The 19,187-nt window shown below is 40.9% G+C and overlaps 1 protein-coding gene across 1 annotated transcript in view; it reads right to left on the bottom strand.

The window, feature by feature from the left end:
- Window positions 1-1,873: 1,873 nt before the first annotated feature.
- LOC109389100 (supervillin-like) overlaps window positions 1,874-19,187 on the bottom strand; it is a gene marked incomplete at its 3' end in the record, with an annotated part of 129,530 nt that continues 112,216 nt past the window's right edge. Inside the window, exons 17-20 of the mRNA XM_019654389.1 lie at window positions 13,743-13,872; window positions 10,157-10,204; window positions 9,512-9,589; window positions 1,874-2,035 (exon numbers count right to left, since the gene is read on the bottom strand). Coding sequence (XP_019509934.1) covers window positions 1,874-2,035; window positions 9,512-9,589; window positions 10,157-10,204; window positions 13,743-13,872 — 418 coding nt within the window. The remainder of the gene's footprint in view (window positions 2,036-9,511; window positions 9,590-10,156; window positions 10,205-13,742; window positions 13,873-19,187) is intronic.

The following is a 19,187-nucleotide window of genomic DNA, read 5'->3' as shown; positions in this document are numbered from 1 at the left end:
TCTTCCAGGAGAATACTAGAATACCACAGAAACCTTGTGGAGTATTAATTGTTACAGAGACTCTAGGAATGTCAAAAAGGGAGAAAATCCTAATGAGGTTAGGGGAGACAGAATTTTCTGGGGTGAGGGAATGAAAAGCAGGGTACAGCGTGCCTCTTGGCAATTCTCTGATATGCAGTAACTCGCGGCTGCGAAATGTGCCATTGTAACCAGATGAGATGGGACAATCGGTGGCTGCAGTGGAGGGAGCTCTTTTAGTCTGTGGCGAGTGTACATTGGATGCCATATTACTGCAAATCAAAAAGCTCATGACTCAAGTGAAACACATAGCCCATTACATGGTAACAAATATTAGAAAAAGAGGGTGTATTTTTTTTCATTAGATGAAAAGTATAAGAAAATTATGTCTTGAGCAAGCCATATAGCACCTGTTTCATTCAGGTTTTATTACGAAGATCCCTGATTTATTCATGAAAATGTGAGAGTAAACTCATCCACTAAGGGACAGGAACTTCTTGGACCTTGCTCTCCAAACCTGCATGGGAGCAAACCTCCTTCCTCTGACATTGCTGTGGACAAGGGCAGTCGGATTTGATGGTAAGGGCCCGCTTACAAATAAATTGTGACTTTTAAGATGGAAGAGGAAAAAGAAACCAAAATAAAATGTCATCAGGATAAAAGCCCAGGCTAGAGGTTGGGAGATCTGAGCTCTGGTTCAAGTGCTCAGCTTGAGTTCTTCTTAACTAATGTGGGTCTTAAGGATCTGAGGTTTTTGACACAGGGCTGGGGCTCATGTTAAAGGGGTTTAACATGATTATACAGTTTTGTGATTTGGTGAAGAAAATACTCAAATGCTACCTCATTCTGTTAGAGTATATTATCTGCTGTTACCTTTAGACAATTCCAAGCTTAGTTAAGCATTTGGTAGGGTGGGTCTTCCATCAAGATTTGAGCTAATCACAATTCAGGGGTTTTCCCTCCCTCCCTCCCTTCTGCAAATATGCAGTGTGAGGCTGCAGTGAGGCAGGCACTATTTAGGACGAGGTTTTGAGAAAAGGGAAAGATAAGCCTAGAAAGCTGATGATGAGTTAACCTTAAGTGAATGTGAAAACATGTATCACTAAGTTAGGCAATTTGCTTTTAAATAATGTGTATATATGTGACAAAGAGACCCCACGTTCTAACCATTTCCTACAGGATATGGAGGCTCAAAGGTCTCTGGTGACTTTATTAACTATGTGCTTCCTCCATTTCATAAATCTTTGGATAAAGACTTCAAATCCGTTCCAAGAGCTCAGATGGAGAAATGGCCATCTGCAGGGAAATTTCACTTGCTTGTAATTGGATATATCTTATAAACATCTATTAAAAAATACCTGGAAATCAGGCTTTCTAAGCCAGAGAACTCTGGTTTGATGGAAAGGGACCTAGGAATTAGCCTACAAGGGAGAAGCGATAAACTCCATCTTCACTGAGAAAGGCTAATTTGGGTTAACTGATTGCCAGATGGCAAGAAAATGGAAATAATTTTAAAGTAATTATGGGAAAGGACTAAGATTTGTTAGCAGATTTGCAATTGCTTTTGAAACCTGAGCTCAATTTCCAAAGGGCTAAGTTTTGAAATGTGACTAATTGAATTACGCTTCTTACACTGAAGATGATGTTATGTATAAAAAATTTTCAATAGGATTATCTCAAAAAACCCTACCCCAAAACCATTCACACAATTTCAATGAGATCAAAAATGAAAAAAAAGAGCATGGTGTGATTGTTTTAACCAAGCTGTCATACGCTACCCTCCATGGGCGATGTAGCGTGCATGCACATATGTACACACGTGTAGACACACACACGCACACACACATGCACGCACGCTCGCACACTGACCTTTCTTCACCATTCTCCCGGCCACCGTGAACTGTGTGGAGTCATTAGCTGCTCCTTTGCCTTTTGTCTTCCAGGCTTCCTCTCTCACCGTGATGAGGTGCTTCCTCTCTTCAATAGTCATTTGGTTCTCTCGACTTTCTGTGACCCGCTGTTTTTAACATGTACAAAGGAGAAAATAAGAGAGGGAAATGAGAGAGTTGTGAATTTTAGCTTGCAGCATGTCATGAGCTGAAAAAAAAAAAGGCATAAAAGAGTACTACACTGTCCCAAACTGGGCATAACTATTCTATCTGAAATAGGCTTGGCTGCCCTATTTCCAGCTTGAGTTAGAGATCACCATCAACAGTACTGAAGGTTTACATTACAATTTAGCAGGTTTTTTTTTTCTTTTCACTCATTTGTTTGGAACACTGGAACATCAGAATGATAATTTGTAAAAATAAACAAAAATAGACTGCCTTCGTGAAATGAACCTTCCTAGTGTTTTAAAGTTGCTCTGTTTTTACCTGTCTGGTTAAATTCAGTTGATGAGGAAATTTTATAAATATACATATCACAAAGAACACAATCAATCTAGAAAACGTTATCCTCTAAGTTTACAAGGAACAGGGGCAACTCCAAAGTAGGGACTGCTGATTAGGCATAAGGTGTACTATGAGGTTTTCTGGAACTCGACATGCTTTTTCCTAGAGCAACTATGTTATATGAGCACTTAGGTAACCAGGTGCATGGATGAGAACTTTAGGTCATAATACATCTGACATTGAGGATGAACGGTGTTCTAGCTATAACGTACCTATATACCATTTTTACCTAAAAAAAAAAAAATGTTTTCAAAAGTTTCTAATTGGGGTTCTGGAAATCCCTGCCTCGTCACTTTCTAAGCCATCGGTGCCACTCCTTTGGCTGAAGAGGAAGATGCTGGAGTGGACTCGAGGGAAACCAGGACAGAACTGGACCAGGGTGAGGGGGCTGCGGTGAGAGGCTGAGGAGCCAGAAGGAGGCAGAGGAGAGAGCTCAAAGCCCTTGGGGCCAGCACGGAGGAGGTGCATGGCCAAGGGAAAGAACATGGATGACGGCAGCAGGGTGAAGGTGGGCGGGAAGTCCTCCAATGTCAGCGGGGACAGACTTTGCTTCCCCTGCTTCCTCACTCGACCGCCCCTTTCACTATAAAACCCCTCTGGGGTGGGAGGCATGGGTCAGGACAAGCAGCAGGGGAGAGGGGCAGGAGCTGTGGGAGCCAGTGTGGAGGCAGGAAGAGAGGAGAGCATCCTCCCAGGGCAGAGAGAGCTTCCCTAGGCTGTCGACCTCAAGGTGGTTCCAGGAAGGGGCTCTAACCATGGCGGTGGCCTCCTTCCTGGGTTTGTGCTTTTGTTTTCACCTCAGGATCTTCTTAGACTGAGGATGCCATTTCTGCTGAGGCATTTGCTTTCAAACTATAGCTGAACTCTTCTTAATTACTTCTGGCAGTTTTCCCAGCTCCTCTTCCCTCACAGGAATTTTTCCTTGAATAAGAAGTCAACACAGATCCAAGGGATGGTCAGGCCTTCCACTGACACAGTGCGGGGACCAGGAGAGCCCTGAGGGGAACTACATCCTAGGGCTGGTGATTCTTCCTTCATGACTCCATCCACTACGGCAGATTAGCTTCCCTTAACTGACCAATAGGAAATAACTTCCGGGTTCATGGAGGAAGATAGAAGAGATGAGCACAGGTCTCTTCCTTGAGGCCCTGAAATGATGGAGGGTAATAGAGGAGAGGCATCTTTCCTTCCTTTGCAGCCGTGTAAAACCATGTCTGCACTGGCAAAAGTTGGCTTAAGCCATGGATATGGACCTCTCCATCATCTAGTTTATGAATCTTGATTTTGCAGAATTCTTCTGCAGAGCAATCATAGCAAGAACTGGTTCTGAGATCCTTGGTCATCTAAATTAGGTTAAAAACTTTTTTCTAAAGAGACATGGCAACTAAATGCAATGCGTGATCCTGGCTCAGATCCTAGATGGAGTGGGGGTGCGGCTAAAAGGGACATTATTGGGGGGTGATTGACAATTGAAATATAATTTTGTATTAAACATTGTATCAATATTAAATTTCCTTATCTTGATCACTATATTGTGGTTATGGAAGTCTGCTATAGATTGAATGTTTGTGGTGCTCTCCCCCTTCCCCCGCCCCCCCAAATTCATAGGCTGAAAACTAATCTCTTACTTAACATGATGGGATGAGGAGGTTATAGAAAAGTAACTTTCTGAATCACATACCCTTATTAAATAAACCATGAGATTGGCTTGCCAGGAAGACCTCATCAAAATTCATGGAAGAGAATCAGCTTTCTTTGAAAATGAAGTTTCAGGAGTGAATTTTAATCAAATTAATATGGCACTTGGATTACAATATTTTGAGAAAACATATAAAGTGCCAAGAAAGTTTGCCTCTCCAGGGGTCCAGGCACCCCAGCTCTGCAGCAAACTCAGTATCACATCTGCAAAGTCCTGGGTGTGGGGGTGGGTGTGGTTACTGACTCAGAGGAATGGTATTCCCGAATCAGCAGTTCCATTTTCCAAAACTCTAGCGTTCCCCTAGAGCCCCTGGGAAACTGTGACAGCTCCCAGTCCTGGAATGATACAGCTGTTTTAGATTTTAAGGCTTCCAGTAATTTGCCAGACCTGTGTTAAGAAGGTGCATTCTTTCGTTCCCCTCTAAATGACAACATTACACATAAATGTTTGTGCTTCTGTGGAGGTTTCATCTTAACTTTGCTGCTTAGTGGGTTGATTTAGGGCCCACAAATTCCCACTACCTCACCTTACATGGCTCTAGAATGGGGTAAGGAATGTATAGCTTGTCTATGTACTAGAGAATCTAATTAAAATGTATATCCCAAGTTGCTATTAAATTATAGAACTCAAAATTTGAAAACGAGTAAGATAGACATAGACATCTTTGTCTATGTCATTTACTTTCCTTTTTTTTTTTATCTTAAAACTTCATTGTTGTTCTGATCTTCCCTTCTAAGTTTTTCTTTCCTTGTTTAGAGAAGGACATAATACATATTGTAATAGTATTGTGCCATTTTCCAGGTTTATCCAGGTTTAGCCGATGATGTTTAGTACTGACTGGAATAGTAAGAGAGAGTTGTCAGAATATAAATAGAAGTCCTACCCTATCTATCCTTCTATTCTTTCAAGTATAGATTCCATGAATATGGTGTGGAGAGATGGAGAGGGAGAGGGGAGGGAAATTGTGTGTGTGTGTGTGTGTGTGTGTGTGTGTGTGTGTGTGTGTGTGTGTGTAGAAGGCTGTGAAACAACTGGAAAGGGAGGAGGGTGGTTGGGATGACCAGAGACTTGTCAGAACACAGCTTAAAGCTGTGCAAAGGATCAATCTGCAAGAGTGTTTTCAGGCTGCTTACATTGTTGACCCTTGAACAACACAGGTTTGACCTGCATGGGTCCACTTAGATGTGGATTTTTTTTCGATAAATACTGTAAATGTATTTTCTCTTCCTTATGATTTTCTTAATAGTATTTTCTTTTCTCTAGTTTATTGTAAGAATACATTTAACATACAAAATGTATGTTAAACACGTGTTTATTTTATCCATAAGGCTTCTGGTCAGTAGTAGGCTATCAGTAGTTACACGCAGATTTTTGACTGCACGGGGGTGGGGGTTCAGTGCTCCTAACCCCGACATTGTTCATGGGTTAACTAGACTGAAGAATCATAGCGCAGATTTTACTAAATGTTTCTGACACAGGGAGGTGATACAAGGGAGAGAAGAACTAACCTGTATTACCAGGATTAGTGCAGACTCAGGGTAACACTCTCCCACAACTGAAGAGCTTTGTGGATAGAAAACATTGTGATCTAGCTTTACATAGCACATTATAAAAGCACATGTGAAGTAACAGGAATAAGGCAAAGTGACAATCAAGTGCTTCTCAGTTTTCAAAAATGCTACCACCGCTTAGAATTCTGTACACTGTTAGAGAAATTTAGCTTTGTCCCTGCCTTAAGTGAGCTTAGTCTACCCTCAAGTGGCCTGAACAAAACATGAAAAAGATCCCAAGTGGGCCTAGGCCCGAAAGTGACCATTACATGGTCTTGTCATCAACTACCAGCTCCTAAAATGAAAGGAGGGAAGTTAAGGGAAATCTTACACTGGTATAGCTCTGAGGCATGTGAGGAAGAAGAAATTGTGTGGAAGCTTGAAAAAGAGACAACTAGTCCATGTAGACAGAGCTGGCATGCTGTTTAAATGCTCTATTTTCTTCTCTGAGCCTCTGCATTACTGAATACTGACACCAGGACTGTTGGAGGAAAGAACGCCCCTGACCTCTGGGAACACAGACAAGCTAGTGCCACATAACTGGTATATAGAATATTTATCTGGGAAGGCTGTCAAGAAGTAAAAATATAGAAGTTGGAAGACATTTTAACTTTGAAGTGATAAAACATAGATTGCCCCTGGTAAAAATATATTTTTAAAACTTAAAAAAAATATATCTGGAGAGATGTTCCATGTTCATGAATAGGAAGATGCAATATTGTGGACGTATCAGTTCTTTCCAACTTAATCTGTAGATTTGATGCAATCCCAATCAAATTCTCAGCAAGTTATTTTGTGGACATTGATAAGCTTATTCTAAAATTTATATGGAGAAGCAAAAGATCCACAATAGTTAATGCAATATTGAAGAAGAACAAAGTTGGAGGACTGACACTACCTGACTTTAAGACTTACTAGAAAGCTATAGTAATCAACACAGTGTGGGTATTAATTAAAAATAGACAAATAGATCAACAGAACAGAATAGAGAGCCCAGAAATAGACCCACACAAACATACTCAACTAATCTTTGACAAAGGAGCAAAGGCAATACAGTGGAGGAAAGATAGTCTTGCCAATAAATAGAAAAACTGGACATTCACATTAAAAAAAAATCTAGATACAGACCTCACATCCTTCAAATATTAACTGAAAACATATCATAGACCTAAAATATAAAACACAAGACTACAAACTTTGTAGAAAATAACAAAGAAGAAAGTTTAGATGACCATGGGTTCAGTGATGACTTTTTAGATACAACACAAAGTCATGACCTGTCAAAGAAATAATTGATAAGATAAACTTTTCTGTTCTGTAAATGACACCTTTAAGAGAATGAGAAGACAAGGAACAGACTGGGGGGAAATATTTGCAAAAGACATATCTGATAAAGGACTATTATCCAAAATATACCAAGAACTCTTATAACTCAACAATGATAAAACCAACCAATCAAATATGGTAAAATGATCTGAACAGACACCTCACTAAAGAAGATATACAGGTGGCAAATAAGCATATGAAAACGTGATCCACATCATATGTCACCAGGGAGATGAAAATTAAATCAATAATGAGACATTGTTACACACCTGTTAGAATGGCAAAAATCCAAAACACTGACAACACCAAATGCTAGCGAGGATGTGGAGCAACAGGAACTTACTCATTGCTGGTGGGAATGTAAAACAGTACAGCCACTTTGGAAGACAGTTTGGCAGTTTCTTACAAAATTAAACATACTCTTACCATATGATCCAGTAATTGAGCTCTTTGATACCCAAATAAGCTGAAAACCTACAGCTATACAAAAACCTGCATCTGGATATTTATTACAGCTTTACTAATAATTGGCAAAATTTGGAAGCAAGCTAGGTGCCCCTCAGTAAACAATGGATAAATATAAACTATTGCATGTCCAGACAAGGAGTATCATTCAGTACTAAAAAGAAATGAGCTATCAAGTAATGAAAGGACATGGAGGAAGCTTAAGTACATATTACTAAGTGAAAGAAGCCAATCTGAAAAGGCTACATACTGTATGATTCCAACTATATGACACTCTGGAAAAGACAAAACTATGGAGACAGTAAAATGATCAGTGGTTGCCAAGGATTGGGGGAGACAGGGATGAATAGACGGAGCACAGAGGATTTTCAGGGCAGTGAAACTATTCTATATGATACTGTAATGATGGCTACAAGTCATTGTGCATTTGTTCAGACCCATAGAAAGTACACCACCAAGAATGAACCCAAATGTAAACCACGGACGTTGGGGGATAATGATGTATCAATGTAGGTTCACCGATTTTAACAAATGTACCACTCTGGTGGGAGGGATGATGACAGTAGGAAAGGCTATGTGTGTGGGGGCAGGGAGTATATGGGAAACCTTTGTACTTTCTGCTCAATTTTGCTGTGAACCAAAAACTGCTTTAAAAATTAAAGTCTATTAAAGAAGTGTATCATATATCTATATCTATCTATCTATCTATCTATCTAAAATATGTAATTTTTATTTTTATTTAAGGAGTTTAATAATGTATCTTTTAAAGTTGACTTATTTAGAAGAAACAACTCATGTCTCCCCTTAGTGATGGAACAGCAAGTTTGCTCCAGATTTCAGCCACTTTTTTAGGTGGACATTGACTGGCTGTGTGGAGCTGGGCTCTCACAGACCAGCGTTCCTAACTTCAGAGAGAAAAAAACAAGGAGAGTGAGGGGGAAAAGTCCACCTTCAGGAGTAGAAACGGGGAGTTTCTGTTTGTTGAAGATGTAAGATGAAGACAGAAGGACCCTAAGATGCCTCTCTCTGGCAGCACTCTGTCAATTTCCTATTTGAAATCCTGTGCCTCAAACTCAAAGACCTGTTTTGTTACTAGCAGTCCTAAAGGGACGGTACCGTCATGAAAATTTTACTAGAGGCCACCTCGGAGGTAATGAGGTCCCAGTCCTGGTGAGGAGACAGAGGGCCTGAGAAGTCACTGGACAACGTTCCATAGATGGAGGGAGACGAGAACCTGGGGTTCGTGGCAAAGTGGATGCAGCCACTTTTCAGTTCTTCTGACACCAGGGACATTCCAAAGGGAATAGAAAACAATCATTGATTTTTTTTTTTTAGCTTTAGAAGCTATTGCGTATTATGCACTAACAGAATCCCTCAGCCCAGGCCATGTCTCCCCTCTGGGTGGGGTTCAGATGGGGTAAGGTGAGGATGGAGATGGAGGGCTGGGGGCAGGAGACCTGTGGTTTCTCATTTAAGTAGAGCCACTGCAAGCAGCTCATGCCACACTGGCCTCTTCCTTCCTGTCTCTTCCTCCCTGTCCCTTCCACACCCCACACTGCCTCCACCACATCCTTCTTGTTTATCAAGCTAAGCAAGACGGCATCATTGCTGAGCTGGAGCAAGAAACCCTCCGGTGTATTTCTCGGACTCCTGGTTCGATTTAGGATGTAAAGCTTGGAGGTTAAAAGGGGAAACTTTCTTCTTCAACCAGTTTCATGACTATGAGGTGAATGAATATCATCAGGTCTACTTGAAAGTATGAATCAATGAGGTGATATGTGTGACTGACTCTAAATATATGGAGAACTGATTAAACACTCTCTCTCTCTCTCTCTCTCTCTCTCTCTCTCTCTCTCTCTCTCTCTCACACACACACACACACACACACACACACACACACACACAAATGCAGCAAAAGAGTTACTTTCCCAAATGAAACAACTTCTTTCCTACTGTTCAGAAATTGCAATGAGGCTTAATATGTGTAAGCTTTTCCTCACCTGATTAATAGATACAAAAGACAGGTATTTATGGGCAGCAGGTATAGCAGGAGAATAAGTAGAAGCATATACAGGTTCCTATAGAGCAAAGCAAGAGGATTAGAGGTGAAAAGAGAAGATTTATCAGAGCAGGGTTGGGAAGGGGAGAGACAAAACCAATGATTTCTCTAATGGGATGTTAATTTACTCATTGCAATTTCAGTTCTCTTTTCAAAAGAGTCCTTCCTATTGTTTTTATTTTTTTAGAACGCTGAAATAAATCCACGCAAGCGCAGTAAATATACCCGAGTCAGCTTTGTGTAGTAATTAGCTGAATTAATGGCAAGATTACTACAGTTTATAGAAGATATTCAGTTACAGAGAGGGGACCCATGGCTTTCATCAACACTTTTAACATTTACCATAAAATATCTTCTTTAAAATTAACATTTTTTTTCATTACATGATCTAAAAAAAAATTCAGGAGACAGGATAGCTCTCCACTCTGGATAAAAGTGGCATCTTCCCTCAGGAATAAAAAAACAAAAACAAAAAAACCTAACAAAACAGGGCGGGGGCCCACAGGGAACCATCACTGATGAGAAGTACACATGGTGGAGTAACTGGCTATAATCTAGAGGACACCTATGTTAGAGTCAGGCTTACCCAAAGCAGATTAGAAACGGCACTATCATCTGTAAATCCTCCTTCTTCCTACAGGTTAAAACAAACAGGTAACATTGCAGAGTATCAGAAGAGCAGGGTCGAGTTGGGTATCACAGTCATTTCCCAGTGTTTGTGCCTGGGTTCAGTTAGCAGCATGCACATGCTCATAGCGGGTGGTGGCACGAAGGCCCAGTGCTCTCATACCCGTCAGCAGGAGGGTGACCTTTAATCTGAGCCCCTCTCTTCTTCCTGCCCTTGATCTTTACACTGATTTCATTCCCCTAAATTGTGAATTGGAATCCCAGTGACAGCAGGCAATTAGAACATGCAGGTGGCAGGTTTACCGTCCTTGAATTTCCCAGGACTTATTTTAGGGACCTCATAGATCTTAACTTGATTCACTGACTTGATCCTATGTAAGCACAGTAGACAGAAAATCAGGTTGTAATGGTCAACCCCACGAAGGGTTTTATTTCTTGGAAAAGTCTGATATCCTGGGTGATTATCTTAACAAAAGGGCATGGGATTCGCTGTCTAGGCCTTACTGTCAAATATGCCAAAATGGGGTTGGAATTTAAAAGAATTGTTTGGTGAAAATAAATGACTGCAACTTAGTTGTGACAAAGAGACTCCTGCCAAATCACATCTTTCAAACTTCGCTTCATTTAATTTCTCTCAGTCTTTTGATGGAGTAAGTTACTCTGTGGGAAACGGTCCACAGATCGTGCTCTGGTACACACATTCCACACAGTGTGGACCAGGCCAAATCTACAAACCAAATGGCTGCACTGTCTTTAGAAGGAATCATAGATGCTACAAAAGCAAAAATGTTTAAGTTAGGTTAGCGCTGCCCTAGGCTAGGCCAAGAGTGGGAGAAAGAAAAAAGAAGAAAAGAAGGGTGGCAAGGGAGTGAAAACAAGAGAGGAGAGAGAAAGACCCCAAGCCATTTGTCACAGAGTCAGCTCTGTAAATGATTAGTGTGCCCTTAGGCTCCGATTCATCAATCTTGATATTAGGGGATAAATTTGGAAAGCAAGGAACTGCTGTTAAATTACATATTCTCTGAGGCATGACTGATCTTTTAGTAGGGAAAAGAAAACCCTAACTTAGTTCCCCAAATCTATTCATGGGCCAAAAGGATATTTTCTTACCATAGGAGCTCAAGTGAGAGGCTGATTAGAGTGCCACAAATTTGTTTTGTTTGGGGACAAACCCTTTGACAGAAACGGAACAGTTATAGATTTCCAAGGCAATGTTTACATTTTTAACGTGGTTACTAGACAACCCAAAATTACTTATGTGGCTCACATTATATTTTTATTGGACAGCAAGGAGTTTCATAGGGTCAATGGGATCCATTCACAGAGTCCCCTCCCTACTTCCTGCCTCATCTGCATTCCCACAGGCTGCCACTCACGGGACTAGGCTGATCACACACAAAAGCTTGAGGAGGACAATTTGTAGAATGTTTGGTAACCGCGGATATATGCTGTTTGATAAATTCAGAAACTGTACAGGAAGTGATGACCTGGCTGTAAAACCAGCTCCTTTCCACCACGGTGGAAATGATGGAAGGTTCTGGTGTTTGCTCCTGAGCAGCTCTCCATAAGCAAGTCTAGATCCAGCCCATGCAGCAAGGTCCCATCTGCATGCACCCCATGTCATGGCTGTCCTTCGCTCTCCAGGGCAGCACTCAGACACCCAACAAGCAGTGGTGATTTCTTAAGCCCTCCTCAGCTGTTTCGGGGCCGTCTTGAGACAGATCAGGTTTAAGGCACCTCACATCTGAACACAGTGAAGGTGTAACTGAAATATACTGCTGGCCCTTGGAAAGACTTCAAGCCAAGGGCTTATCAGAGGCCATGTGCAAACCGCTTGACCTCAACAGAACTTGAGATGCTCCAATGTCTGCTACACAAGCCTAAAATAGATAGTCTTATTTTAACTTCAAAGAGCTGATTGTCTCAGGCCAAAGTGAACTAGGTCACCAATGAGTGGAAGGGTGAGTTCACTACTGCTGCAGAATATGCAGCGTCCACTAGCCCAGAGACATCATTTCCTACGCTAGCCCCAGTCACGCCTAGAGCCCCAGTGCTTCCGTTGACTGGAGTTTCCACCCCAGGGGCCACGGCAGTCACCTTCTTACATTTCTTGCCTTCTAAAAACCTTAGCCAAGTGTTCCAGCAGTTCAGATCTCATCCTGTACTCACGGCCTCTGGTTTTCACAGCCTCAGATGACCTCTGTCTTCGAAGCAGGAACAGCACTTATCTCATTCCTCTATTCATGAGGAATCTACCTAGCTTTGTGCTTTGTAGCTTTATTTTAATGTTCACCTGGCCATATGGGACTGCCAGCTCCTAAGGCTTTTTTGCATCTTCCAAAATGGCCAGCAAGAGCTAAACGTTAACATTATTTTTGAACCAATGACTTCAAGACCTTTTAAAATAATTTTTGGGGGCATTGGGGATGAATTATTTGAAAGACCCAGTTTGCTTTCACTTCAGGCTCTCATTCTTAAAATTCAAATTTCACACATATACAAATCCAAAACTCATAGGTTAGTATACTTGAGAAATTTACTCATGGCCAAGGACTAAATATTTTTAGTCATTATCTTTACTATCACGTATGTCTCAAAAGGGAGAATTCAAATTACTGTTCGTTCCAATGTAACCTAGGAGACACAGAAATACTATATAAAATGGTGTCAGAACGCCCACCTCACAGTTTTATGTGCACACTTCCTTTTTACGTCAGTTTCTGAAAGCATAAAGGTCATATTCATAATTTCTCTTTCACAAATGCTTGTTTTAGAACTAGAAGGGGTCCAAGTGATCAGCTGGCAGAAAGTTTTTTGTTTTTTTGTTTTTTTTCATTTTCTTTTCTGTTTGAAGACTTCTGACTCTGGAAGTTGTCTCGTGGATGTGTCACAGGTATCTCCTGCTTCCAGCCAGCAAATACATTTGCAAAGGGCCAAGCAGCAGGAAAGCCACCACCTGCTTTGAAAGTATGTACCAAGTGGTCAAGAGCTGGTCATCATTACGTTAGTAGTTTAACAACTCATCAATACTTTTGCATATGAAATCCTAGCCAGTATTGATAACAATGTGTTACTCAATTTTATTTCAACTTGTAACATATTTTCCTGTATGTTCTCAAGAAAAGGCATCCCTACTCATTGTAAAACATCACCAGAGGACATTTACCTCCATCCTTCGTATGCAACTTATCAACTGTTAGGTCAATTAACGTTTTTCATTAGAAAGGCTTTAATAACATTGTAAACTCAGACTGTATTTAAGAAGGATTTAAGCCTAAGTAACGGTACACACATCAAAAGTTAGGAACTTGCTTGCTGATATTTATGTAGGCTGTACTGTTACCAGTTGTATAACATGTCAAGGTTTTTACCTTTTGATCAACTTGAGCTGCTGTGAGACAGATGTTAAATGTGTACTCAAACGGCAAGAAAGTGCTAAGGCCTCATAGAGCAGTGATTAGTGAAGTTACGCATGCTTGACTATTTGATGCACTTCCAAGCGTGATGTTAGTTCAAATGCTTTTTCCTAACATGGAAAACATTACCTTCTTCTTGAGGGACTGTTCCACTTCTTGTACGTGCAGGCTGCTCGTGGCAGACGCTTTGCCATACTCCTGCTTTCTGGAAAGTCTGTTTTTCCAGTCTTCCTCACCGCTCTTCTTCAATAGTGCTAATCTAAGGGGAAAACATACCAACCACACAGTTCAGTGTCCAATGCTTACTTGTAATAGAACCATAATTGAGGTAAGTTAGAAGTCTTTGTCCACTAAATGACCACAGGAACCTAATTTTAATCTTTTTGAGTTTTATTTATTCTACACAAAGTTAAGCATGTCTGGAAAAAGAATATAGGAGCACCTTTTCTAAGATGTTCCCAAAGATTTTTAAGTTGATTGACATGCAGAGCTTTAAATCTGACTTGTCAGAAAAAAGAGGCATCATCATTCCACCAAAGGAATAGCTGTGTTTTGTCCTTGCCCTTGGGCTGAGAACATGGAGATAAAAAGTAGCCGGTCCCCAGAGAAAAAGAATGTCTGCTAGTGACCCCTTCTGGTCACTTGATAAAATAACATTTAATGACAAAGGCTGGATAGTAACTTTATTTGCAGAAAACAAAGCAGAAACGGATTTAAAAACTTAAAGCTATGAAACACTGACCATCTCTTAATAGCATACCTTTCCATTACAGGTAAAAGATGATGTTTAACATTATTTCTCTTCCTGTATTCTAAGCCCTGTTCTTTTCTTCCAAATGGGCTTGGTTTTTCTAATCTATCTTCTTAATACAGAAACTATTCTCTACAAACCCGTTTTAAAAATGATTACTTCAACTGTCCTCAGGGGAAAGCCATACACAAAAAAAGAATCTAATTAACTGACATTTTCACCTAACCTACTTTAGTTCAACTATGGTGTGACTTGATATAAAGCTGCTTGGGTGTTATAATCTGTGAAGGTTATTTTCATGAACATGACCCTGTTCCAGCTAACTCTATTATAATGAATAGAGTTAATGAAGTCTGAGGCATTTAAGTTGGACAAACATGGTAAAGATAAAAGCCAAAAAAGTGGTGATCATTAAATTCATTTGAACTGCTGCTCCAACGATTTAAAAATTGGGGGGGGGGAAAATTATTAGATCCTTGCCCTTCTGCAGAGCCTGAAGGGCTGGATCTTTTAAATGTGATTAATGCATAGCCATAGACAGTGTATTTTTAAGCAGCACATCCGCTCTAGTTTGGCGGTTAACTCCGGTCAAGTAGCCTGGTCTCCTTTCCTTATTCCTCATATTAGAAACTGGAATGATGGTCCCCAAAGGCCCTTTGGATTAGGTTCCTTATTTCTTTTAAAAATTTAATTGGGAGTTGGATGAGGATTTACATTCCCCAATAATAAGGTTTTTTTAAGAAGGTGAAAGAAAAAAATTTCAGGTACTTAAACAAGAATCCATTTATAGCTACAAATTTATACATAATTACACCTTATACTTGTCTATTCAGTCAAACAATGAAAAGGAATCCATGAAGAAAAGGACCCCCTAAAGGGGGCAGGGGCTTCTGACTTGGACCTGTCCTCTCCCCAATATCTTTTTTTCCTTTCCTTCCTTTCATTCCCCCCTTCCCTGCCTCCCCCCACCCCATTGCCTTCCTTTCCTTTCCTGCTATGTGACAGCAGGTAAGACCTCAAACGACCATTCTATAAAACTGGTATAATGCCACCTCATCTATCTGTGATATTCTGACTTACAATAAGAAATATATTATTGATCTTTGCCCCTGTTTCTGGCACAGACTCCTGAAACTCCTGGAATTTCCTAAGTGATGAGAGCCATAAAAGTGTCTTTTATTATATTAATATGGTGACTTTTGGGAAGCATCTCAGGATGGGGGCTGGTGCCAGGAAAACCAAACATGGGATTAGAGGGTTGGAGCTTTCAGCTCCACCCCCTGACCTCTAGGAAGGGGAATGGGGCTGGAGGCTGATTAAATCATTGGTCATGGGCATTTGAACTCAATCACCTGTAATGAAGCCTCTATAAAAACCCAGGGGGACAGGGTTCAGAGAGCTCTCAGGTTGGTGGAATGTGGGGATTTGGGGAGAGTGATGCATTGGGAGAGGGTATGGAAGCTCTGTGCTCCTTCCGACATACACTTTCATCTGCCTGTTTCTGAGATATATCCTTTTGTGATAAATCAGCGAGCTAGTAAGTAAAATGCTTTTCTGAGTTTTGTGAGCCACTCTAGCAAATTAATCTAACCCAAGGAGGGGGTTGTTGGAACGCTTGATTTATAGCCAGTTGGTCAGAAGGAAGGGGTGTACTTTCTACTGGCATCTGAAGTGGGAATGGGAGGCAGTCTTGTAGGACTGAGACTTCAGCCCGTGGGATCTGATGCTATCTCCAGGTAGACAGTGTAGACAGTGTCAGAATTGAGTTAAATTGTAGGACACCCAGCTGGTGTCAGCATTGCTTGGTTATGGGGGGAAAGAAACCAACACCATTGGAAACTGGAGTCAGAATCTTACTAAGACAGGCCTCATTTGGCTCAAGCACTCATTTAGCCCTAAATTCTATAATCTGTGGTGTTTGACAGTACTCTACATGCTACAAGGGCTAGTTCATAAACTTGAAAACAAACACTAAATTATTTTTAAATGTTTTCATCTGAATTTCAGTCTATATGACTAAGATTTATCTTTTCTCCTGTTATTCTGAATGAGTCATCTTTATTTTGATAAGAAAAAAAATCTAACAAAATTAAATCATTAAAAGATATAATTAGTATTAATATTTGCATGCCGCAGTAGTAGGGCTTTAAAAGATTTCAAAGTACAGTAAAACCTTTGATTGCGAGTAACATGGCTTGTGAGTATTCCACCAGATGAGCAAACATTTCTAATACATTTTAACTTGGTAAACGAGCGATGTCTTGCAATGCCAATAGTTTGTTTCCGGAATGAATTATGCTCGCAAACCAAGCATCTATAAATGAAACTTTCAAAAAATAAGCACGCTGGTACTTTTATTCCTAAATAAAAAGGTACTTCTAGTTCATCATCTCTTGAAGATGGACAGTCATCTCACTGTAATTTTCCTTGCAAACTGGTCTTAGAACCAGCTCTGCCTCTTCACCTTTCATGTGGACCAGTAGCTATGCATTTTGACCAGCTACCTTTTTAATCAGTTGGGTTCCAAATAATTTGAGAGAATTTAAAAAAAATTAAAAATTCAGCCTTGTGAGTTGGGTTTATTAAAATAATGCACTAAAAAGTCTTTGAGGACCTTCTCAAAAAGAAGCTCCCACATGTTTGAAGCCATGACAACATTATCTAAATCATCATTTCATTTTCCTGGTGGCTGACTTGGGGAATGAAAAACTGACTTAGAAAAAAAACAAATTGTGGAATCTTTAATCACTTTGTAGTCTACCATATACTCTGCTGATCTGTACAACAACTTCTAAGAAACTGCCGTTATTTCCAATCTGACAGGCAAGGAACAAGGCACACGCAGGCCAAGGATTTGGTTGACTGAGGTCACAGTGTGTGTCAAAGGGGCAGGAGATATGGTTCCAACCCAGGCATGTCCAGCCTCCAACCCAGGCTTGTTTTGCTACATGAGTGCATTAACTGACCAGACACATTTTGCCCTAAGGGTTCGGGAACAGCATAGTATTCTGCTTATTGTAATGTTCCCCCCGCCCCCGTTCCCCCTGAACGGCCTTCAAAGAATTCCTCCATTCCAAGAGACTGAAATCTTGCTTCTGGATGTGTTGGCGGGGTCATCATCGGGGACTTCCAAAGACTACAGAGTAACCAAAATAATATGGAAGAAACTGTGCTTCAATTGAGCCCACATGGTACTTGGACCCAGCCCTAGCCTACAGAGTGCAAATGATGGATAACTAAAAAATAACACGCACTGAAACTTTAATGTATTATTCCTGTCCCTTTAGATTTCCTACTTGGTGTTCAACAAGCTGAGGAGGGTAAAAGGCCTTTCCAAATGCATTCCCTCCTCCTGCAATCTCACGACCCTCCTGACTCACCGCAGACCGCCCTGCGCTGCAGAGGGCCGTGGAGTGAAACGTCTGGTCCTACACATGAAATAAATTACTGCCTATGCAATTCAAACAACTGTCAGCGCTTTTAACATCTGCCAAGTCCAAGTGCTATTTGCAGGGCTGTGATGTTGAGAGCCTGGACATCTGCTTAGTCTGAGGCTGAGAGACCAGTGAGTGGCACTGTGTTAACCTCTTAACCCCAAGGCCTGGCCAGGGCCACCATGACGTGCGCTTGCCAGGCTGACCAGGGAAATGTCCACCCCTTTTGCCACAAGCCCACACATTTTCAGCAGGGAACACTGGCCCGAGATGGCTGTTTCAGTGGCACTGATCTGACAGACCTTCCTGATGAGAACTAGTCCTATAGGTTCACAGAAGTTAGGGCTGGGTCAAATATGGGACAGGCAAACCATGTGCCCCAATCGTCTGTATGTTTTTTTTCTTCCCCCTTTAAAAATGTCCCTGCATTTCAGACAATCACTGGTACCACACAGATTTCAGATAGGGCTGAAAAGCAGTGATTAATATTTATATCAGAGTTAGTCTTTGGATAGTTTGCAGGCTGGAGGAATGAACTAGTTATGTCTTTTAAATGAGGACAAATCAAACATCAAAAAAGGAGGATCAAAAGGGAATGATCTATCTCTAATTCTTATGCAAATCTGGGGCCCTCTAGTGGCTGAAATCTCCAGCTACAAGGTAGGAACCTGCAGTCGGTGAGGCAGGAATCTGCAGGCTGGTGGAGGCATGGGCGGGGCGGGGCGTTCTTCAACGTTCTTCAACCAAATCCTCGCATTCCACCCATTCCCAAAGTGAAGGAATGGCTCCTTTGCCTTTTTTAATAATCTTCTCCCCGTAATATGAAAGCTCAGATTCGGTTGTTTCAGTAATTGTGGAAATAAGATTCCTAAAAGCCTACTGTACTTTTAAAGGGGCATCAAAGGTTTTATCCCTATATATCATAAAGATGATTTGCTTTTTCAAAGACGTTCCCAAACAGGAACAATTTACACCCCAATCATTTAGATAGTTATGAAACAGCGATTTTTTTATTAATCCAGTGAAAAAAAGCAGATTTTATTGACGTGTTATGCTAGCTAGGGATCAAACTTGACATTCTAGAAGTCAGAAAAGATGGAAAAAGAAAAGGAGCTTTTAGACCTGTGTCCTCGAGCATCAGACATGTTGTACGAGTGTGTTGAGGACTGAGGTGGGGGAGTTGGAGACCAGCCCCTGCTCTCAGTTCCGGTCACATGACCCTCACAGCAGCTGGACTAAACCCCTCTTTTTGGTAAAATGAGGGGGTCAGAGGAAGTTAGAATAAGGCTCAAAAGTACTGTTTTATATACCACCTCAAAAAAGAAAAGTAAAGCCCGCATAAATACAGGAATAGCTTTCTTATTTTAACTTTTTTTTTTTTTTTTTTTT

Source organism: Hipposideros armiger, unplaced genomic scaffold (genome assembly GCF_001890085.2).
Source record: "Hipposideros armiger isolate ML-2016 unplaced genomic scaffold, ASM189008v1 scaffold_221, whole genome shotgun sequence".
NCBI lineage: Eukaryota > Metazoa > Chordata > Mammalia > Chiroptera > Hipposideridae > Hipposideros > Hipposideros armiger.
The sequence above is the reverse complement of the archived record's forward strand: the minus strand, read 5'-3'. Positions and strand labels throughout refer to the sequence as shown.